The following is a 24,636-nucleotide window of genomic DNA, read 5'->3' on the forward strand; positions in this document are numbered from 1 at the left end:
GGTTTTAATAGAGGAGCGTTTGTCAAACAAATGCCCCGATGTTAAAAGTGAGACAGTTGTGCAAGATCCTATTGCATTCACAGCATTTAAAGTCCTCGCACACTAGCAGATGGCGAGCACACCATTCCTGACAAGTACACCCTACTTATTCTACAAAAAAGGATTACAAGACAACACCTGTTTGCTGTCAGTGACGGAAAAGGAACAGAAGACGTTCCATCACCCGGTGTCCTTCAGTTGATACTTTTTTAAACCTCACTATCACAAATGAGCCTAAAGGAATACACTAGAGATTGCATTTATATGCACACACACGTACGCACGCACACACACACACACACACGCACGCACGCACGCACACACACACACACACACCTACCCATCTAGCAGGTCTACCTGCTGCCTGTGGCGTCTATCCTGTGCAGTGGTTTAATAACACATATAGCTCCGTTCAGCCCCAGCGTTGAGTGGCGTAACCCAGTGGGTTGTACCATATAGTGTTTAAGGAGGTGGAGATCAGTGTGTGTGTGATTTAAGACCAGCGGGGTAACAACCATTACTGGAGAGAGGTAATAACTTGACGAGCAGTTAGACTGACATCATCCACAGAGACTAATAACAATCCCACCGAGCATGTGCAAACACACACAAAGCACCTATTAATTCTAGATAGATACAGACGTTTTAGTCAATACCAACATCTCTATTCTACTGTATATTCAGGTCTAGTTTTGCTGTAATATTTAAATATAGTTGACAGACTATACAAATTTGTTCTCTGGTGTGACGGCAAAATTTTTGAAAAAAATCTCTCTTATGCTAGTTTATATGATAAATATTAATATTAATAACATAAAACAATGTAATAATAAATATTTTAGAAAACGAAAATTCTGTCACCATTTACTCACCCTCAGGTTGTTCCAAACCTGTATAAATGTCTTTGTTTTGCTAAACACAAAGGAAGATATTTGGAAGAATGTCAGTAACCAAATAGATCTCATCCCCCTTTTACTGCCATAGTAAGGAAAATAAATACTTTGGGAGTCAATGGAGGATGAGATCTGTTTGGTTACTGACATTCTTCCAAATGTCTTCCTTTGTGTTTAGCAAAACAAAGAAATTTATACAGGTTTGGAACAACCTGAGGGTGAGTAAATGGTGACAGAATGTTCGTTTTTGGGTTAACAGTTTGTTTTCTAAAATTTGCTATGTCACACCATAGGACACATGTACGATTTATTTGTAAATTTATATATACTGTATATATATATATATATATTGACCAATATCTATATGGGCACCAATATATCACCGCAGTCCTTCTAAAACCTTGTATCTCCATATTTTTTTTAATATTTTACCATAAAGCATTATTATTAGTCACTCTTTATGTTCATCACTGGGTCTTGCAAATATCTAACCAATAAAAACTATTTAAAAGAACCTGTCAACTTCGACAACACAGTGTTTAATCATTTACAAAGTTCAGTGTTTATCTATTCTGTGCACATATTTATAAATGACTGACAGTTTCAACACACTGTATGTGACACAAGGGAGAGAGTTTTGCCCTTCACGAGATCTTTGGAAACATAAGCCCTCCGACAGCCCACCAAAACTGGCACTTACCAACTCACAGAGTCTGTGTGTGTGTGTGTGTGTGTGTGTGTGTGTGTGTGTGTGTGTGTGTGTGAGTGTTGTTAAAGCTCTCTCATTACCCAAAGCTCATGTTTCAGTAAGTTGGGGATTAAAGACACACATGGTGTGTGTATGCCTAAGGGGTGTTAGGTCTAAGCCACCTGGAAACTCAGCCTTCCCAGGGCATGGCCGTAAACCAATCCTTTGGCTAAACCTGTTGCCAAAGAAATCGAGAATCCAAAGCTAAGAATTTCTCCCTTGTTTTCATGGTCAGACTGCTTTTCCCCCTCTCTTGCTGTTATGACAAGCTCTTCCTTTCAAATCAAACTCAATGGATCACCCCGTGTCGCAGTGGCGATCGATGGAATCTGGGCCTCAAATAAGTGACGCAAGTCGGGTGACGTATTCCGTGTATGTGTTCTAAACGTCTTCGTTCGTTTATTTGAAGTGTTCAGGGAAGCCAAAACGGCCAGCTGCCTCAGCAGTCTCTCAACACGCTCTTCAGTATGACAGAGTTCGGGTGGGTGGGAGAATTGTTTGGCAACCCAGTACCCCCTCAGAACCTGCGAGGCCTTGGGTTGGGTTACTGTAGAAACAAAGCCGGCTCTGTGCAGGGTCTCTTTCTCTTAAAAAAGCCTGGGTTTAGACAGACACATTGACACACACATTTGAAGCTGAGGGGCAGCACAGTCTCCTGTCAGAATACTATGCATTTGTGTGTATGTTTGTGTTGCATCTAATCTAAGCAGCGGCCCTCAGCGGGGCGGGTAGTTTGCTTTTCCAATGTCCCCTAAGCCCGAGCGGCGAGCTCCAAACTGAAATGTCTGGTTTAGGATGTCACTGTTTGTATAAAACTTAATGCAAGGGATACAGACTGCCATTTAAAACCCAAATCAAACAGCGCCGTCTCAAAGCAACATAATCTAGAACAGATGGTGACAATCCTGCGGATGGGACAGCTCTTCATAAAGCTTTTGAAACCCACCGCCCGGGTGTGGAATCTTCTGTGAATGGAACCAACGGTGATAAAATGGAACATTTCACACTTCATTAGTGCTTATTTATATGAAAGCACATACTGGATTTTCCCTCCAGTGAAGAATTCTCTGGAGCAACCACAATCTGTCCTGAAATGAGCAAAGCCTTCTGGCAGGCTGGTTTTATTGTATTACATAGGTTTATGACACCACATTTATAGGAGGCTGAAAATATATGTATTTTGACTGCAAAGTCTATCAGAAATATTTTCCACGTGTCTGAAAAAAACCCTGTTTTATCAGCTAGTGACAGTGCCATACAATCATAGGGATAAAAAAAATGCACAGCACACACAAATATTGAATATTTCTGAATGAACTTGCTTAAAATTTCAGTCAGATCCACCATCTTAGATGAAAGACCTTATTGCAATGCATTCTGCGATTTTCGTAAGCTCTGTATGATCGTGATTGGTCGAGTGGGGATCTCGCATACTTCTGTACAGTTTTACTAACATTTCAACTGGGAATTTAGCATAAGTGACGGTAAACAAAAAGACAGGCAAAGAGAGTTTCTGATCCTGCCCGCAAGGCCAAAGGTGTTAATTTGACCTCTGCACAGTTTTGAGTGATTGTCAGCAGAAGACCAAATAGATGGAGGGAGCGTCTGAAAAGTGTGTAAAAATGGAAAAACGTAGAATCTTTGGGGAGCAATTAACTGCCTCCTTTTCCTAGATATAAGTTCTACGCAGTATGTCTGTTCACCAGCTGTGCCTCTAAACTTGTTTTTGTACCCCCCTTTTTCAACTGAGCGTTCAGTGTTTACCATTTAAGTGAGGAGCTATCTCCCCGAGGGACCACAGGGGTGGCGGAGAGGTAGTTATCCCACCCAGAAGGTGGTCAGTCAAAGCTTCTATCTTCTGCTACCACCGTGGGTGTCCCACAGGCAACTATTTTGCTCTTTATGGGTCACAGTTTCAGCCTGGCCTGACCCTACTTCAGTCTGGTGCTCCTCTATAGAAAAACATCCATCAGTTCGGCTGGAGAACTGCTTTTCCATCTGGACTCGGCACAGCTGCGTACTACTCCTCATTTAGTCCTAACAGTTGTGTCTATCTGACTTCAGATCACACACGAAATGGCCACCAACTGCTAATGGGAGACTTGGATTATAGTACAACAAGGGAATTTCTTCAAAAGCCAAATCTCTTTTAAAGCCAAAGTGAATCCAAAAAGACATTTTACAGTCTGCGATGAAAGAAAGCCCACAGGCAATTAAACAACCTCTTTCACTGCAGCCAAACGTTGAAGACGCAAATGTATTCCCAATATGATAAGGTTATGCAGAGCAAACTCTGTGGCTGACATCTTAAGCCTCAGATCTAATCCTGCATTAGTTAAACACACTGGCCGACATCTTAATCAATATTTCAGTGGAGTACTGAGAAAAAGATTGAGGAGATTTCAGTTATCTACACATGCACATCCAGGCATGATGACCCTCAAGTACTGAAACACACATGTGCCAGTGTGTAAATACAGGCTTCTTGTTTTAGATGTAAACAGGGGGGTGCGATGGTAAGTTTCAGACAGTTCAATTGGTGTCAGATCACTAGGAAATGGCAACAAAAATAGAAGCTTGACCTTTGACCGAACTAACCGTTGACCTACCTCGAGGGCAGGCCGTGAGATGATCTGACGTGGTCAGGAAAATGCGCTGCATAACTCTTTATTTATCCCACAACCTTTCTATTAACTCACCTTTCTATCTTTCTACAGCAGACTGTTGGCTGTCCAGAGACCTAATTACTGCATCTTTGAGGTTTTTGAACAAACATACTCAAGCACGCACACAAACACACATCTCAACTTGATCTCTTCCTGCTAATCGCTCAGTTACCACCGATGCCTCAGACTGCCATATGCATAATTGGACAAAATGAATAGACAGACCTGGGAAAAGAAGAAAGAGGGAGCTGGAGGGAGAGAAAATGAGCTACGATTTCCATCTTGTCCAAACAGAGGGAAGCAGAGCTGCGAGGTGATGTCATCGCAGGTGTGAGGCAGGGTCGAGACCGCAGGGAGTCTTTTCACTTCTGTTTTTACTTTCTGCCACTCATTCATTCAGTCAACCACCGTAATACACACAGACGACAAGACCACCATCAAAGCCAGTTAGAGCACACACACATACACGCACACAATGTGTTGTTACGTACCAAGATCTACAAAGAGCATATATAGACAGAGGCTGGGAAATCTGTTTCATCCCGTCTCACTTGACTCATCCCCATCCACTCAGAGACTTAAAGTCTATGTGTTAATGTGGGGACATTTTAAGTGCCTTAAGTTAACCTCTAAGTGTCAACACCTTTTTTGTTTGTTTAAACAAACAAAAGGGATTTTAATTCCTTGCTTAAACTGAATTTAACACAGTATTTAATGTGTTTTAGGCACTGTGAACAAATTCAAAACAACATTTTTCTTTGTTAAAATCGTCAAAAAACAACAACCGCCAATTATACAAACAACTGACCACAGACTGGTTTTCCACAAACATACACTTCATAACAAACACTTCAAGGTCCTTTTTGTTCCATCAAATTCACAGAGGAGGAAAATTAAAGCCTGTCTTTGTAAACATGGCTGAGCTCATGATGGACGCTGCGGTAGACAAATTAGCACTTGTAATCTTAAGAATAATCTCATTCAAGAAGTTTCCCCGGCAGTTAAAAAAATCTTTAGCCTTGCACATGCACTAAAATGCAAGGCTGAAAAAAAATGGAGAGGCATAAAAAGAAGTCCGAAACTGTTGCTAATGCTAACAGTTTCCCTGTGCACCTTAATAGGCGCTACTTTTATCTCTGGAGTGCGGCCCATTCAAACGTTTGTGCTTGACTTTCATTTAGCTTGATGGCTTCCAGACTCCCTGCGTTTATTGTGGCATGTCGGATATAGTCGTGTTTACACAAAGTCTCTTGTCTCCCTGGCCTCTTTCTTCCTCTCCTTGTGCACCTCCCTCCAGTCTACCAAGATGGATGGATTTACTTTAGTCCTTCAACCTCTGGGGTTTGGGAACAACCTCGGAATGACCTCTTCTGGGGAGCACGAGCGAGACAGAGCCAGAGCCAGATTGAGAGAGTGTAGGAGTGCAGTCGTGGCTGTGTTATGACTACAGGCGGGACGGACCGAGATGATGGATAGTGTTAAACGAGTGTCTGACTTTCAATTCATCACTAGTTCCCTTCGTACGTGCCGTCTCCATCTCCCTTTCCAGCACTCCGAAACACACCCGAAAGCCACTTATAAAAAGCCTACTGGAAAAACAATAATCATATGCTTATACAACTTTGCTTACAGTAAAGACAACCACACACACACATCAATGAGCAGGGTTTGAGGGGGGGTGGTGCTGTTGTCTACAGGCCTAAGGCAGTAAATCAGGATGTTGCCCACGGTGTGTTAACCTCTGTGTGTTTGAGTGTCAGGGGATGAGACATCGCCGCAGACTACAAACACTGTGCGCAGTGAATTACAGCCCATCTCTCATCACACACACACCCAGAGAGACATAAATTACAGATCGTCTCTGTACAAACGAGGAGGAAAAGAGATACACAGTCCACAGAGACATGTTAAACCATCCCGGGTCGAGACGCAGAGGAAGGCTATCTCAGCTGATGAAGAACAAATAATCAGTCACTCCAAAAATAGACAGACAGATATACAGAGGCATTTCATTGATCCTCGAGGGGAAAGAAAGGAAACTGGAAACTTCATAAATCATTCATTCCAACTGGTTACTCAATGCAAAACAAGACGAATCAAATACATGGCCTGAGAGACTGCTTGAGATTACAGACTAAAGATAAGAAGTGATTAGAAAAACGCCACGAAAGACGTTGTGATGATTTACTCGACGTTATTATGATTGCACAATTGAGATTTCAGAGCAAAAACTCCCTATTTTATATCATGCATGAAATCAACAATGCAAAAAGGCTGCCTGAGACGGTCAAGCATGCCAAAGCAAGAACGCAACTATCACCAGGCACTCTCCTCCATAAGCTTTAGAGGTTTATGAGAGACTTACAGAGCACTCCGCTATCTCAAGTGCTCTCCACATCCATCCATCCAGCACTTCTAACACTAACACTTCTCATCTGCCTCAAACTTCATCTCCCTCCTTCTTTTTTCATTCTCTCTATCCTTCCCCCTTTCAATTTGCCAACATGTTTTTTACAAAGGCCTCGCTATGTCATGTCCTCTCAGGTCATGAGCAAATTTACATGCTGGCACGTTTGCGCATGCAGTAGATTGAGCTTGTCGGGTCTGTATACTTTAGGAGAAGAGGGTTGGTCGGCTGGTGAAGTGGTCTGCTATTTTTATGCACTTACAACAAACTACCTACTAAAAGTTAAATTACACGAGTGAACTCACACAACAGCACTCATTGTGTGACCGGGGGTCGTAAACAGCGCTTGCATATAAAAACGGCTTCCTCCTGAATTATAAATGATGTTGAATGATGAATGAAAATAGACTCCATTACTGGGAATTATTACCCAACAGTAGTCTGTTTAGTTGTCTCTGCCTCTGTTGTGCTACTGTGGTCAGGTCTTGCGGGACACCCGCAGCGTATTGACAAAAAGAGACTGATCTGAGGAGGATACTGTGATCTTTCTCCAAACTGAGATCGGACGTTCTCGATGTGCAAATCTACTTTAAGTGCGCAGAAGCTGCATCCACCTGATGATAAAGTAAAAATGAGTGGATGAGGTGATCGAGTCCATTTGAAACGCTGCCCATTCGTTCAAATCTGACTTGAGAATACTAGCTATTCCCAACACGTTTTTTTTTTCACCTACGCATTTGCCTTCTGGAAGGATTTGATTTTTGGCTGCGTAGGAGCGGCATCAAAAGTATGTGGCCACGCTCGAGTTGCAGCTTACAGAGAAAACACTGATTACAATATAATTGCAGAAAGCCTTGTATTAACAATGTGGATGACATTGCTGTCAAATTACGTGTGATACAAAGAACCCGTGAAAAACACCCCAGTACAAAGTAAATTGGTGAAGGTTCATTTGAAGGCCCTTCGCTGGGCTGTTCTCACTTAAACACCGTCCGTAATAGAGCAAAGAGCTTCTTCGAGGCACGAGACGCAGGTGATGGATACACTAATTGAGACAGGCTGGTTGGCAGCCACCTGCAGGCTAAGTGAGAGACACAGTAATTAAGTCGAACATTTAATGATTCTGCTTAATAGGAGTGTGAGAGAGAGCAATAAGGCTTAAAAAACGGAAACAAGCAACAATTACACAACATAAGGAGGAGAGAAAGAGAGGAGCTCATCTGAGATTTGAAGCATCTTTGCAAATGAATCTTTTTGGAATTTGTGACGATCAAACATGTTGTCACTCATAAAAAGACGGAGAAAAGAGAGCAAACAGAATCAAGTCTAATCCTGTTACCTCCTTTTATTACATAAACATTCCCTGTCCTACCGCTAACACTATTTCAACGCTCAAAATTGGTTGGAAATGCCACAACTTTGAGAGAGGTGTCTCTTTACTGCCCCTGTGTAATACAACCCTGTCTTAAAATCAAACAGGCCTTCAGCCTTATAACTGATCTAAGATCCATTTTGCTCCTCTCACAAAGAGTTGATATACACAATTCCCTCAGAGGTTACCGTTTCTCATTTCATGGTCGAACATGAAGCGTTTCCCGAACACCCACTGCCAGAGTATAAAAACCAACTCTCGTTTTAGGCTCCAGGCAAATATTGACATCTTTTCTTTTGACGTCTCGTTTCTCTCAGCACTTCAGTTCTGTTCTCTTTCTTCTTTTGTTTATACGGGTTAAGAGTCTGGAAAAACGGTAATCCTCTGTAACACAGAGCGCCCCGCACATACACGTCGTCTTTTATCTCACTTAAAGCCCTCCAATAAAAATACCACAGTGCCTAAGTTCATCTGCACCTGTGTTCTGGAGCACTATACTCTTTTCTCCATCCCCGTCTGCCAATGGAAAGATTTGCATATGGCACGGCAAGAAGAGGACAAGGAGATGTGAAGGAGAGAGATGGAGGAAAAACCCCCACATTTAAATGGAAATAGAGCCTGCAGGGAGACGAAGTGGCCTGGCAGTCAGCGAGGAGAGAAAGCATATTTGTGTACTGTTTCCCAAGCGCCAGCTTTTCAGAAGCGGAGAAGGCGGGCCTGTGTTGGTTTAGGGTGCACAAAGGGAGTTTTAATCCTTTCAGAAGGGTCTAATGGCCACGACGAGGCGTTTCCAGGAGGGAAGCCTCTCCGAAAAGGGGTCGCCATTCAGCGCCCCACTGAACCCCACAAATCAAGCCTCTAAAGGCCTTCAAAGAGCAGAATGTGGGAAATGTGTTTGGGGTCCTGAGGGAGTAAAGCAAGGAGGAACAAGGGGCTTGTCGGCATCAATCAGTCCCCCTCTCTCACCTCCTCCCTGGGGTCAGATCTCCTTCCAGCCTCCGTCGCCCCCCCCAATCACACTCTCTATCCTAGTAACGCACCATTACAGAGGAATGTGGATTCACAAGGCTGGGCTCCATTATGTTGGCCTGCTCGAGGTTTGTAAAATGGGGGAGCTCAAATTCCAAAGGCTTTAAGAGCAAATTAGCGGTGTGCTGATGGGCTCCTGCTGTCTAAAGACACCACGGTTTTAAAAGCCTAAACCGACTCCACTCCCAATGGCTGGATCCTTTGACTCGGTTGATCTTGGGACTGCACACAAGTGCACGGCAGAACATCAACACGCACACAAAGAGCAGGCGGCATGCGTATCGCAACTGCGCGCTGCATAAGCACAAAGCGTGTTTTTAAAATAGAGCCGACAAACAATATCGCACACGCGGAGTATCAAACCAGCGGGGTAGAATTGCTTCTTCCACTATCATCGTCGCGGTCTGTGCCGCAGATCCGCCACCTTTATTTAGCATTTCACAACTAATCAATTTCCATAACAGAAGCCAGACGCCGCCGCACATGGGACCCAGTGTGTGGCGTTTACACATGCTGTGCGCCTGAAATGGATTTTCTCATTCATCACTCAGCAGCACATTGGGATGTGTTTAACAGAGTGGCTCAGATGGATTTCTGCCTGCACATATGCAGCACGGATACAACAAACTGCGCCTGTCAATAGAACTGTAGTCAGTCTCAAGGAAGCGCATTATTCTCCACGCAGTCCCGGAAAGCAAAACATATCAAGCGTAATCCGACAGCCACTCTGTTAAAGAAGGCTTTGTGGAATAATGTAAAGATTCACAGTTCATGACATGTTTGTAAATGCTCATATCATAATAAATATAGCAAATATAGTTCTTTTTGTAATACGTGAATTATGCAAGTTATAGACAGGGGTTACCGCGACTATCACCAGAAATCATATCAATATACATGTTTTCAGATACAATATTAAAGCCACACATGTGAAATGTCTGTATGCTTAGGAGCAAACAGTGAAGATTTACATAACACACATCTATGAACAGCAATTTCACGAAGAGCGTGCTCAGAATGAGGAAAGTCCACCGTACCTTTAACTGCAGCTGTGCTGAAGAGTTTCTCTGAGCTGGCATCTGAGCCCTAAGAGAGAGAGAGAGAGAGAGAGAGAGAGAGAGAGAGAGAGAGAGAGAGAGAGAGAGAAAGACAGAATCAGTACATCTGCTTCAGAACTTAGCAGGTGGGCTTCATCATCAAAGGTAGTGCAGTACTAATGAGAGCAGTGAAATGCCTTTACTTCTCACAACGGCCACTGGATGGCACTGTGGCTCCATGCGTAAAAATGACGCGCTGCACTTGAATCCGGGTTGAACGCATTTAACATCGCTACGATATTGTGCAAACAACCAACGTTGCAATTTACACAGCATTTAGGTAATGAAAGCCTATTTAAGTGACAATGCGGTGTCAAAGGGGCATCGGCTAATTCAATCGGCTAAACAGCAACAAAGACAGAAGCATTAGAGTCTATCATTAGACTCTAACCTGACGGATGGAGGAAAACAACACACGAGCTTTTTATAGGTAAATTCACGTAATAATAATAATCATAATAATTGTGCAATGGTAAACAAACACGGTGACGATAAGTAGTACATCTGTAATGGGACATTATGAACGGATATGCATGAAAATATTCTCTGAAAAACAGCTTAATTCTTAGGCTTTTGGACATGTTTAGCGACAATGTCCAGCTCGAGTTAAAAATGAAACCGACAATGTAAAGACAACCCTCTCAAATATTTCATTATGTTGGATACATCTCAAGCAATTAGCTTAAAGCAGCCCACACACCTGCATGTAAATAAAAAGAATTTGGGGATTTCAATCATAAATTAAGGGGAAAGTAAAATATATTAATATACGATTCTATTGTAATATGCATTCAATCACAGGTGCAATTCCTATATAAGCGTCGTTATTTTCTTATCAATGACTTCAAGAGATGTCCACAAACGTCACGTTGAAAATGACCGCTTTATTCAAACCACAAGAGATTCATCACTGCAGAGATTTCAACTACAATTTCCCACAACCATTCAAATCCCATAATGACGTGAAATAAGCGCACCAAAAGACAAAAGCCATCGAGAGATCCGAAAATTACTTCTATTCCCCCTAAACCGTCGAATGCCACAGTGATCCTCATCGTCATAACAAGTGAAATAGTCCTGAATATTTTTTGGTTGGAGATTAAACGTGCGGGTACCTTTTGATGTGGCGAGATTGGCACGGAGGAAAATAAGTCAAGAAATCACTTTGGTGGTTTGGTAAACACGGACCCGTTTCACATTCAGCTTGTCAAACAATGTAATCCACAAACAGGCGAATTCCCCTTTGAACGGATGACAGCCGTGCAACATAAAAAGCCTTTCCCATGAAGAAAACATCCACCAGAAGCTCAAAGCGAGAGACACTGTCGGACAAAGGCGCAAACGCGTCTCGAGCGGAGAGAAGTGCAGAAATCCTTCAAAATGCCCTTTGTACGCGAAGAATGATGTATGCGGCGTGTGAAATCCTCGCCAAACGTCGCTTAAGGGACGTTCCCGTTTGTGCGCTTTTGTGTCAGGAGCGCGCTCAATGAGAAACCATCCGCGCAAGCCTGTCTCCCGTGCGCTATAGGCGCTCGTGCGGAGCTAGAAATCCAACAAAGCGTACAGTATTTTCCTCCTATGGTCTTACTCAGAATGGGTGGAGTAAAAACACGCTGAAAACGTCGCTTCCTCGATGTTTTCGCTGGTTTACGGTCGTGTCCCGTCGCTGGTTCCCGTGCACTGTGGCGCGAGTGCTGCCTGTTTCCGCGCGCTCCGCAGCGCGTACAAACTCTCATTCACCTAACTGCTCGTCTCTAGCGATCTCCCCTTGCGACCGGGTCCTCCCACATCCTGATTCAAACCTGACTTCATTCAGCTCTTACCCCCTGCTTCTCTCTCTCTCTCTTTTACACACACACCGCTCAGTGTGTTTCCCCAGTCCAGCTCTGCGCGTGAGTGTGTGCGTGTGTATGGCAGTGTTTGTGTGAGTGGTGCTCAACGAAATCTATTGGCAGCGGAGTCCGAAAAGTGTGCAAACAGGAGATGGAGGGACCAGGAGAGAGATAGGGGAGGAGGGAACAGGAATAGAATGATATTCTTTCAGTCTTTCAGTAAGATGATGTCAGCAGTTAATGAATTTCCCAGTAGGGTACATCTACTGTGAAGGCGAATAAGACAGAGCCTCTCTTTATAAGCAGCACACACCTCTATTTCCCTCAGCTGCAGCCTTCATGCCAGGACGGCTTTACCTCTCCACCATCAGTGCTGGGGTTAGAATAACTCCTGCTGATCTAGAGCCTCAAAGACTTCCCGAACAGCAGCTTTCAGCATGGTGCGAGACACTGAATAATTGGTTTGGCAAAGAGCTCGACTTCATTTTGTAAACATTTCCTCAGTACCGCAGTTTAGGAAGTGTAGTGTAGATGTGTCGTATAGAAAATGAGATACGGGGAGAACTGGCTTCACTGCTGAATTTGTGTGGAGGATATTTAACACTGGGAACGGGAATTAACGCAGACTAAACTGATCAACCACGTCTGCGGCGATTATACGCCAAGACTTGCCCTAATTGTGTTTCCAAACCATGGTGTAATATTAACCTCCTTCCCCCAGGGTCTGATGAAAAGCCAGAGGATCTAATTCCACTAACCTCGGCCCATGGACACGCAAACCCAAACAACCAAGCAATCTTCAAATAATGCCGGACATTCTTAGAAAATCTCCTTAATCTGAGTGATTTGGGTTTTGTGGTTTAGCAAACCAGTATTAACCCCGTGCGCTGCAGGTCAATGGATTAACAAGTGACTCCCATTGCAGTGACCTCTGACCTTCACTGCCCTCGACCGAATAAGAGACGGAGTTAGACTATTGCTGCATGTTCATCTTTACTCTTTTCCTTTCAGCCTCCACCAAACAATGGTAGATTTTACATTGAACAGAGTAGAATATGTATTGATTTGTTTTGATGGATTATTTTTGAGTTCATTCTCAATATGAGTTATGTGGAACTTAAAGTTTATATCAAAAATGGTTTGTTGTCTTTCAACAGTTATACATCTGAAAATAATTGTCTCTGTTCTTAGCTTCATATAGATGCAGTAAGCAGGCACAAAATGTGATGACACCCAAGGGAAAAGGACAATTGGAAGAGGGTGTGGCCTTTTTAAATACTTTCTCTCACATGTTTGCCCTCTGCTAATTTTCTGTGTCACAACAAGCCTGAGGTAATCTAGGTTCGCCCGTAAGAAGCAGCCGAGACTCATTAGACCTCTCAGACTCTGACCTGACTACAGGACATGGAGAACAGGTTGAGTACTGCTAAGGGCCCCCTGCTCCACGCCTCAAGACGACGTGGTCAGCAGGGTCACTGTTAAACACCCTCAGGGTCTCAAGGAAACGTCATTGATTATTAACCATACAAAGTGCAGAGGACACTTACACAATGAACGACTAGTAATGTCAAAGAACTTTAAAAGGATAATTCACCTAAAAATGAAAAATCTGTCCTTTAAACACCCTATTGTCATTTCAAAAATGTTTGACTTTCTTTCTTCTGCAGAACACAAAAGATATTTTGAAGAATGTTGGAAACCGAACAACGGTGGTAACCATTGACTTGCATCGGTTTTGTCCATAAAATAGAAGTGACAGGGTACTTCCGTTGTTTGGTTACTAACATTCTTCAAAATATCTTCTTTTGTGTTCTCCAGAAAGAAAGTCATACAGGTTTGAAATGACAGTAAATGATGACAGAAATTTCATTATTTGGTGAATTATCAGTTGCAAAAGCATTTTGCAAGCATTGCACGCTCTCAGTTTGATCTACAATTCACACAGGTCTATGCATCACATTCGCATATTCTTCCTTTGAAACAGAGGTTTACATTTACGTCATGATATATTTCTGTTCTACATTTATGGCAAGGCCGCATAGTATATTTTTGTTTGGGCATGACGGTGGCAAAATTGGTTTGGCTATAAAAAACGTCTTGCCACGTTTTTCATCTATATTTGATTAAATAGATATGATTACATTATGATTGCATATATGGAGCATGTCGGGGTTTTGGATCAGGCGCACCGAAGCGGTCCGCATCCCCAAAATCAGAGCTCGCTTTCCTAAATGCCTATCATCAGATTTGAGCGAAACCCCAAGCCTGTGATTACCACTCTCCGCTCCACAATCAACGTCCGGATCTCTCAGCGCAGATTATTTTTAATTCAAATGAAATGCTGACAGACTACAGAAAGCAGAGAGGAAGAGAGAAAGAGAAGGAAAGAAATGGAAGGAAAGCAGCGAGAACATGTCGTAGAGCTGCCAAGAAACTAATTTGAAGTGGCAGTGGGGTATGGAAAAGCACTTGGTGAAGCTTGCCAGAAAAGTGGAAAAGGAGATCAAACATTAATATCTTGAAGTTATGCTATGCATGCCAGTAATTGCTGTCTGCGCCTGTAAAATTCCACCTATAGACCATAAGCCTTTTCTGCTGTCATTTTATTCCTTTTTTCTTTCTTGATCCTCGGCTTCAAAGTAACCAGAGTCAGATTTTGACTTTCCCCTTTATCCCACCCCTCGCTTTCCTTCTCCTCCCCGCTTTCTTTCCCACTCAAAACGCACGGTTTAATTTTACAGGAACTCTGCGCTAGATTGCAATCACAGGAGATCGGCGCTCTGTTATGGTCTCGGCGGCTATTACGGAAGCAATCTCTCATTCTCTTTATCCCTCTCGCTCTCTTTTAAAATATTGCCATGCATAAGTGTAACCTGAGGGGACAGGATATAATGTGCTAAATAGGGTAGCTCTGACCGGCCCTTGTCTGTAATCTTCTCTCTTGTATTCTCTGTGCTCCTTTCAGCCAGGGCCTTTGAGAGAGAGACACTCAAAGAGAGGTCCATTTCTAGTGACACTTAAAACTTCGCCAGTCAGAAGGGAACATTGACCAGCTCATCTGGGAGGCCCTCCAGGATGGTATTAGCGCCATGTAAAACACCAGATCAACAATGCCAGCGCGAAGGAGGGGAGAGAGTTTTTGGGAGACAAAAGAGATGGAGAGCGATCTGCTTTCTTCTGTTCTTTCCGCAAACCGAATTTCAGAGCGATAAGGCTCCTCGGGTTCCATACGCGGCTCCCGTCTGCAATCTGCTAAGCGCAGGCCTTCACAAAGATCTACTTGAGGGGAATTAAAGGGACAGCGTATGTGTCTGTGTTGTAGTGGAATATCAACACTTTTTGTTTCAGAAATGTGGAGGATATAAAGTGGTCCATTTGAAGGCTAACCTTTGTATGTTGGAGCCGTGGCCTGTACATGAGCTTTTAGCACACATGCTGGGACATAGAGGGATGCAACCACCATAGGCACAAAGAAGGTCATGTCCCTGTATTAGACTAGAAGCCAATTGATACAGATTATTCAATATTAAAATGTATGACATTTCACCCCTGAACATTTGCTCTGACATATTGAGCCTTGGTGCTCATGGAGACTATGCAAGTTTGAATCTGGCTCGCAACATTGATCTTGCTCTCACTTCACATGTATAGATTTAAATAAAACAGATGTTTAGGGAACATTGAGCATTTTGCCCTAATAGATGCAATTGGTGAAAAAATGTCTAAAAACAAAATTGATTCCATTTGGTGATGTACATTTGTCTTATTAATAACCATGTATAACAGCATGGTCGCTTTGAAATGTAACGTGAAATGTAAGTGAACATATACTGTATACCCGAACACAGAGCTCTGAATGCAAAACTCTAGACAATCTTCCACCTCTCTGTTTTCAGGCAGCACGACACTTTTTTTCTGCTGAGACTTATCTGCGTGAGACCGCTCGACGCAGCCTATGACAGCTCCTCTAATCTCCCTCCTCCCCAAACACAGCATGCTGACAGCCGCTTTCTTTTCCTTCCTCAGATTCCCTACCATACATATATTAATCTGTCATTCACACAGCGGATAACAGCATGGGAAGTTGTACATGTACACAACCTGCCGTAACGCTCATTTAGGAATTGTATTAAATACATTTTGTATCGAATACGTTAGACACAAACAGAACTGAGAAGGCTAGATATAACATTAATGAGTAAGGGATGGTCACAATGTGATCAACCTAAAATAGCTTTACTTTTTAAAAAAGGCGTCTTGACATCCCAGTGTTCTGTTGCATTCCTTTGCGCTCGGAACGTTCAGCGGTTCTAAACCAACCCAGTCTCATGAATTGCGTATAAATAACACGCTATTGCATTATTGTGAAATACGTACGCCAAAGTTCGATTTTGCATGCATATGATACGCCAATGTTTGCGTGCACCTCGCTGGAGAGCAATTTTGAAACGTACATGAAGAGGAAACATTGAAATAATTAAAATAATACTGTAAGGTTTAGGGTTTGGGTTAGGGTAGAGGTTATAATATGCACACACGCTAACATTAGGTTTAGGGTTTGGGTTAGGGGACAAGTTAATAAGACAAATTGCCGGTTAATATGCACGCGCGCTAAATTGGCGTATCATATGCATGCAAAAATAGGCGTATTTATGCACGCAAAATCGAACTTTGGCGTACGTATTTCACGATAATGCAACCCGCGTGTTATCTATACGCAATTCATGAGACGGGGCTCTTCTAAACACATAGTACTACGAAGACACCTACAAAGATGCAACAGGTGAACCTGCTGTAAAACCAGACAAATTATTCAGGGATTTCTAAAGAAAGATTAGGCAACCTGAGACTATCATTATCTTTGATATACAGAGTTTCGCACATCCCTTATATGAACATAAAAAAACGGAGAGAAGAGAAGATGTTCATCAGATACACCGAGACATTAGGAATTTGAAAAGCAAGCCATCCATTCAGACTAAATTATCTTCGGCTTCCGTGCTTTGTGATATGAACCTCACATCGCGTATCATTTCACACAGGTCCAGGAAACACGGGCACTCAGCTTACCCAGCGGAAAAAAGAGAGAGTGAGTGTGTGTAACAGAAGTATTATCAGTTTATCTAGATACTATCTCCCTCAGTCAAAAGGCGCTTTAGAGCAGGCAAATGGTAGGCACAGCACAATGTTCGACATTATCTCCATCTGGAAGCCCATAATGACACGGGGCAGAGTCGAGCCAGTTGGCTGATAAGCCCAGGCACAGGTCTAGTCCTTCCACCTCCCTCTCTCACTTTTAAAACAAACTCGACAGGAAAATTGGTTTATCCCTCCTGTCTAAAACGCTCTGGTTACGCCCTTAATATGTTTTCGTCTGTCGTCCGCTCGACATTTCTTCAGTGGGAAGGAAAAGAGGAAAAGCAGAGGGCCCTTTTGGTCCAAATTACAGGCATGACTGAGAGCACAGGTCACTGTGCCAGGAGTCATTTCAAAGCAGTCATTCTGAGCGCTGCAGACGCTACAAAGAACCATAAAAATCATCACAAAAACAAGCGCACGAATTGAATAATGCGTTGAAGCGATTCCATCATATATTCATTGAAATGATCTGGAGCCATATGGATATAATTAGGTTATATATAGATTAAAAGTAATAAAGCGTATGAACACGCACATAACAAATACGCCTTTATGAGAACATTATTATGATGTCATATTGAGCGCAGGGCTATAATGTTAAACGCTAGAATACGTATAAAAACAAAATGTAATTTAGTGTCATAAATGTGTAATTTTGTAACAGAGTGAATGGTTTAATCTTGGTTTAATCTGGATTGTGTGCATTATGGTCACGGATTTATAGACTAATGGAGGCTGATATCTAGAAATAAAAGAAAATGCTCTTTGTGACAACTGAACATCTGTACAATGTTATTGTATTATTTGAGCAAGTTAGTGTTTTACTTTGGGTCGGTTTATTAACAGTGTTGCTGATTTCAGATTTACATCCCCGAGTCCCCCTGTCATGTGAAAAGCAAAATGGGTGGTTTTTAGTTGATTACAGGACCCCTTTGTGTCTCCTTGTGAGGTTCCTTTTGAAAGGAAATACAAAGATCAGCCTTGAGAGATGATTTCAATCAGAGCATCCAGCAGCGAATATGAAAACTAAATTGTAATTAGTTTTTATTCACATTACAGTTCCACGCCAGGTTTTGTTACGCAAATGTCAATATTTGTCAATTTTTTGATCTCATAATAGTTAGAAGATCTCCCATATTTCTTTTATTGAGAAATAAATACTCTGTGTTTCCGTGATTAACAACGACAGATAGATAAGAGGGAGGGCAAGCAAGACAGAGAAAACAGCCTCCTGTGACTTTAAGGAAAATCACAGCGGGAAAACGCAAAGAAAATAACCGGGAAACGCTGCATTAAAATCCGTCTGACCTGCCATGGATCCAGAGCGCCCGCAGCGCTCTGGATAGCTGCAGAAACAAACACGGGCGGAGTGGGGGGTGAGTAAGAGCCAGGTCTCTAGAACGCCCTGTCAAGACCTCTCTGTCAGCCCCAGCGTGCAGAGGGACAGCTCGACCCCTCCCCTATGCCACCCCGGTCAATTCACTCCAAGCTTCATAGGGCTGAAATGCTACAAAGTGGGAGTCTGATGACCAGCTGTCTGGGGATCAGAGATGTCCTCAAGACTTCAAACGCCAGCAGGCTGACAGGCAGCAAGGGAGGTCTCTCTCTCTCTCTCTCTCTCTCCCTCCCTCGACCCCCCCCCCATCTCTCTCTCTAACTGCATCTCATGCCCTCACTGGCCCTGGAGGGGTTTCTAATTGCGTTTCACAGGGAGAGCTGAGCTAAATAAGGTCCTTGTTCTTTCCGTGGCTGCTACCCTGCTGGGGGGCAGAGAGAAACGAGAGATCGTGAGGAGGTGTGTGACAGAAAGCTTTAACATGTCAGAAATCCTAAGAGCGAGCGAGACGGAGAGCGAGGGGTTCGATTTCCCGCAGGTAACAGGAACACGGCGGAACGAATGCGAGAAATGATGATAGAGATTGAACAAAAGGGGAACGATGGGTTTGGAAGTCTGGAATTGAAGCGGTTTTAACCCTTTGGTTGACTAGAGGACTTGCGCATGCATACGTAATGCAATAGAGCCGGATGGTATTTCTGTATTTATAGCTTTGCTTTGCGATGTCCACACTGATTTGACAAAATCGGTCACTAGAAAACTTTACAAATGATCAACTTTTAGTAAGACAGTTTGGTTTATTATAGGAGAGTTTTTATTTAATGTAAAAATGATGTAAAAGTGGGTTGTTTATGGTTACTAAGCAGCAGAACTTATAATATTACATTTAATATATTTAAAATAAGAAATGTAAATGAGAATAAAAAAAATGTCGAAACATTTTTAAGTAAAAAAATAAATATATTACTGTATATATACTGTAAGGTTTGACTCATACCGCCTGCTCCCACAACAAATCGATGAAGATGAAAGCAAATCTATTACACACAAGGTCTGAGGACATGGGGTGGGCGGCATGAGAATCTACTTTGAAGCTCTCTGGATTTGAATATTTCATGCTCGTCTCTGGCCCCTCCCCCAGAGAGCTCCCGCCATGTTTGTGGCAACCGTGGCCTTTCATTATCTCCCCTTCAAAGTGGGCCGGCGCTCGGTGACGGTGGCAAATGGCAGCCCTCGCTGCAATCTGCACTACTCTTATCTGTGACAGCATCTCATTAACCGCACATGGCAATTAAAACAATTACTGATAAGAGAGGTGTATCAGAGCCCACAAATGCACAACAGATACGAGATGTCTCTGGTGATTAACACACGTTGTTATCAGGAGGAACGCTAATCACTGTCTTATCTCGAGTGTACCGCGCTGCCTACACGAGCGGTCGCACGCAGATGTGCAGACTGACAACGTGACACAACTTATCACGGCTTATTAGGAAGGGCTGATTCGGTGCAAATCAGTACAAATGCAAATAAAGTTTTCAGATCCACAGTGTCAATTAAAGCTGATTATCTCGGGAGCTCAGACACTGTAGCTTACAAAACCAATGAGTAACAACAGGCTATGCGTTACAGAGATCACATTAATCACAGTAAAATGGCTTTTTCAGGCACAATTGAGTTTTTATACAATGGTGGAAACAGCAGTATATAATAATTATACCAATATTTATGTCTTTATGTAAGATTACACCTATTAGTAACTACTACTACGTATAATAATAATAAAAAGTCAGAACTGTAGTGTATTAGGCTGTGGACATGCTATGACTTATAAGAGACGTTTGCTCCTGGGGACCCAGGTTTGAGTGCCCCTCTCTCTTCTGTAAAAAATCCCATAAAAAAAGATAACATTGCGCATAAAAAGGCCAAAGAAAAAACATCAAAAACATTTTTTTGTAAAGTGAGTTTTTGTTTCATGTTAATTTACACCAAACTTGTACATTTGCAGTTTATTTCTAATTCAACATTTTTACAGAATTTCATACGAGAAAATTATGTCAAATTACAGTTTTTTACTTTACATTCCTATAAAAACGCAAAAAAGTGAGAAATGAAATGATAATATGATTAATATATAGTTATTGCTACAAAAACCTCACGCCCACTTTATTCCTAGTTATACTTCTAGTCTTTTTATTTCCTATTTTTATTATAAGATTAATTTTTATCTAGATTTATATTTCGATTTTTATTCAAACGCCTTTTGTTATTTTGTATAGTGCCCATATTATTATTGTTATTCTGCACTGTAAAAATGGTAATTTAACAGATTTATTTAAATTTTAACAGATTTTTTAAATGCTGTAAAAATGTGAAATTATAGAAATAAACTGCAAATTTACAGATTGGGTAATTTTATGTTATAAAAATATTTTTTCCTGGTGCACCAGCTGTTGGAACATTAAAGTTTCTTACATTCATATACAGTACATGTTACAGGAAGTTTTATAATATTACCTCTCTTCTATTTCAATTATTACTTGCGTAGTCTAAGAAAAGCTGACCAGACCACTGCAAGTTGTATCCTCTGTTATGTGACAAATAAACAAATTCAATCAAATTTGAATTGAATCATATCCAATAATTCATTACATCAGTAGTTCATTAGCAATACACTGTAAAAAATGATTTGTTGTTTTTTGTTGTTTCAACTTAAAAAAATAAGTTACCTTGTTGCCTTAAAATTTTAAGTTAGTTCAACTTAAAAATATTAGTTCACTTAATGAATTTGTTGCAAACTCGTTGTGTTGACTAATATTTTTAAGTTGAACTAACTTAAAATTTTAAGGCAACAAGGTAACTTATTTTTTTAAGTTGAAACAACAAAAAACAACAAATCATTTTCTACAGTGTACTTATAATCCGATTTCATTGCCGTGCTGTTTAAAAGCATCAGAGCAACTGTATCATGTTCAATCTCTTCCACAAAAGCTCATTCACAGTGTGTTTGTGCTCACTTCACCTGTGTGGCTCTGCCATACCGACACATACAGCAGAGTGTGCTCTTATAAGGGCTGTCTGTCTGCCTGTAATAGAGATGCCTTTGAGACGGGCCACACTAAACCGCCGGCAGTGGAATTCCTCGCGTTCTCGGCACACTTGCGAGCTAAATGTGCACTTTGTGAAGCCTCAACCCCGAGAGGAAAGAACACGCTCACAGCACAGCGCAGTAAGTAACACACACGTGTGGAATGTGTGAATCTAAGGGTGTTGATTTGTTTTTATATAGATTTGTACAGCTTTGAACGGGTGAGAATGTGTGTGTTCAGGCGTATGTAGTATGATCGTGTGCAAAAGTGTTAATGTATGTGCATGACGTGTTTGTGTGTAATTTGTGTGGCATGTACGTACGAACGTGTGAAGTAGGTGAGTTTCCTCTCAGGTTTTGTGTGTGTGAATGTGAGTTAACAGTGTGCGTGCGTGTGTGTGTGTGTGTGTGTGTGTGTGCGCATCAGTCCTAAGCCCATCATCAGTGGCCGTCTCAGCCCGATTTAGACTGATCTTTTTTAACAACACAACATTAGTGAAACCCACTGACAAAAGACTAAGTGGATTTAACACATTATCTACACACACTGGCTTCCTAAAGTCTCACCGCACATGCACTTATACCATATAGTAAGCGAAAGATAATCTCAAGAGAAATGCTGTAAACCGGACATAAAAAACACACAGATACACATTTGAGAAAGGGAAACCGTTTCAGTACCCTCATAAAAATACATCCAACGGCTTTTAAAGAAGCCACTGGGAAACCAAATGTAAAACAAACTATTTCCCTATATGTTCGAATGTATAAGTCTGACTGCTGCCTCTTCAAATGCTTAAAACAATGTGTTCTAGCATCAGGAGGCAGATGGAAGCTCATAAAGCAAACATAATCTGTGCCAGAATAAAGCTGTTCTTCTCCAGGTGCTGAGGCAGATCTCTTCTGAGAGCTACAACCAAACGGAAGCGCCAAACATGGGCCCTGCGGCATTTATCAAATCACACGGAGTGACATTCACGGTTAGCGAGATCCCGAAGGGCGAGTTTGTTCCTGCTGTATCCAATGAATTCAAAGTTCAGCCACATCAATGGAATCCAGTTTAGTTAATGAGTTGTGTTTGCTAAGCAATGATCACTGTTACTTTTGCTCATACTTCAGGTTAGGGATTGGAATAAACCCTCTCCACCTAGAAACCGGCATATACAGCCTAGCAACCAGTACACTACAGTCACATGACCTCAGAAGTAATTTAATGAAAGACAACTTTTGGACGTTTAATCTGTAGGTCAAGAATTACTTGAGAACTGTCAAGTCATATACAGGATGTATCGCAAGTATTCAAACAGAACTCTTAAAGGAACAGTTCATCCAAAAATGAACATTCTGTCTTCATTTCCTCACCCTCAAGTTGTTCCAAATCTGTGTACATTTCTTTGTTCTAATGAACACAGAGAAAGATATTTGCAAGAATGCTTGTAACCAAACAGTTCTTGGACCCCATTGACTACCATAGTAGGAAAGATATTTGTAAATATCTTTGTAAATTTCTGTTCTGTTGAACACAAAAGAAGTTATTTTCAAGAATGTAAGAAAGCAAACAATTCTTGGGCACTTCTGACTACCATTGTCATTTTTCCTACTATGTCAGTCAACGGTGGCCAAGAACTGTTACAAGCATTCTTCCAAACATACTTCTCTGTGTTAATCAGAACAAAGAAATGTATACAGATTTGGAACAACTCGACGGTGAGTACATTTTTATTTTTGGGTGAACTGTCCCTTTAAGAAGTGGTCCATATGGATGCTGTGCTATTTTAGAGACATGATACTGTAGGCAGTATTTAATTTGACACATGCTGTACCTGTTGTGTACTTAAAAAGTGTTTTTATAAAAACATAATTTAGATTTCACAAGAGTTAAAGTTACAGAATAATTTATGCTATTTTAAATCTTAAAATTCACTACAAAAACGATGCTCTCCCTAACACGCACACATTGTCTCACCTCTCACACACACACACACACACGCACGCACACACACAAGCTCGGCTTATCCTCGTGGGTCTCGTGCTGGGAACTGCGGTGTCAAAACAACATTGTCATTTTTTCCTCTCTTTTCCGTGGTGTTGTTTTGTTTGGCTGGCCGCGTCCGATTCCCCGCGCCCCTTCCCGATGCATTTTTCAGAAGTTACGCTGCAAACATTGTGTTCCTACACATCAAAAAGACTATTTAGAACCCCCAGGATTAACAGCTCTTGTTAAACAGAATGTTACACTACGCACGGCCATAAAAAATTGAGCAGCTAACTATATTAACCAGGCCGTGCAGCATGAACTGCATTTAAAAGATAACACGGTTTCTTTTAGCATTACTAATTCATCCACAAGGCCTGCTGGAGAAATGCAAAAACACTGGGATACAGAAGCTCGTACGGGTAGAGACATGAATTCAACATGCTCTTTCTGTCTGTCTCACCACCGGCCTGAAACATTGATTTCACCCCGTAGCGTCGATACGTCTTCACTCGCAAACACCCAAAACAAACTCTCCCACCATGGACAGTAATTACCCAATCGCTGCCTCTCAAACTGATGGAAAAAGTGTCTCAGGGCACTGCCAACACACCTTTGCTGGATTATATTTGCACGCTAACGAGTGTTTCAGTGAAAAAAATAACATATTTTATGAAACTAGAGTGATTATAAATTACAAATCTTGTGTTTTTTGAGGAATATATTCCTGATAAATAATGACATTTTTCCATGTTTTTCAAGTTTATTCTTGTCTGTGATCAAATTTTCTTATAATTGTAATACTATTTTTCATTTTAAATACCATAAACCATAAATTTTAAATACCATTTTTTTATCCTGTTTACATGCTGAAATGTTTTCTATAAATCTTTTTTGCCGTAATGCACATATTTGCCAGAATATTTAAAGGGACAGTTCACCCAAAAAATAATACCAATGAGACATTTCTCAAAATATATTATTTTTCATATTGTCGGTGTTGGACTAAAACCTT

General features: G+C 41.7%; 1 protein-coding gene across 7 annotated transcripts in view; it reads right to left on the reverse strand.

Annotated features, from left to right (window-relative positions):
• Positions 1-24,636, reverse strand: part of auts2a (activator of transcription and developmental regulator AUTS2 a) — a 285,641-nt gene that overhangs the window by 18,122 nt on the left and 242,883 nt on the right. For all 7 annotated transcript variants that reach the window (XM_057320675.1, XM_057320674.1, XM_057320672.1 and 4 more), the window contains one exon: positions 10,192-10,240. In XM_057320675.1, the coding sequence (XP_057176658.1) occupies positions 10,192-10,240 (49 nt within the window). The remainder of the gene's footprint in view (positions 1-10,191; positions 10,241-24,636) is intronic.

Source organism: Triplophysa rosa, linkage group LG22 (genome assembly GCF_024868665.1).
Source record: "Triplophysa rosa linkage group LG22, Trosa_1v2, whole genome shotgun sequence".
Classification (NCBI taxonomy): domain Eukaryota; kingdom Metazoa; phylum Chordata; class Actinopteri; order Cypriniformes; family Nemacheilidae; genus Triplophysa; species Triplophysa rosa.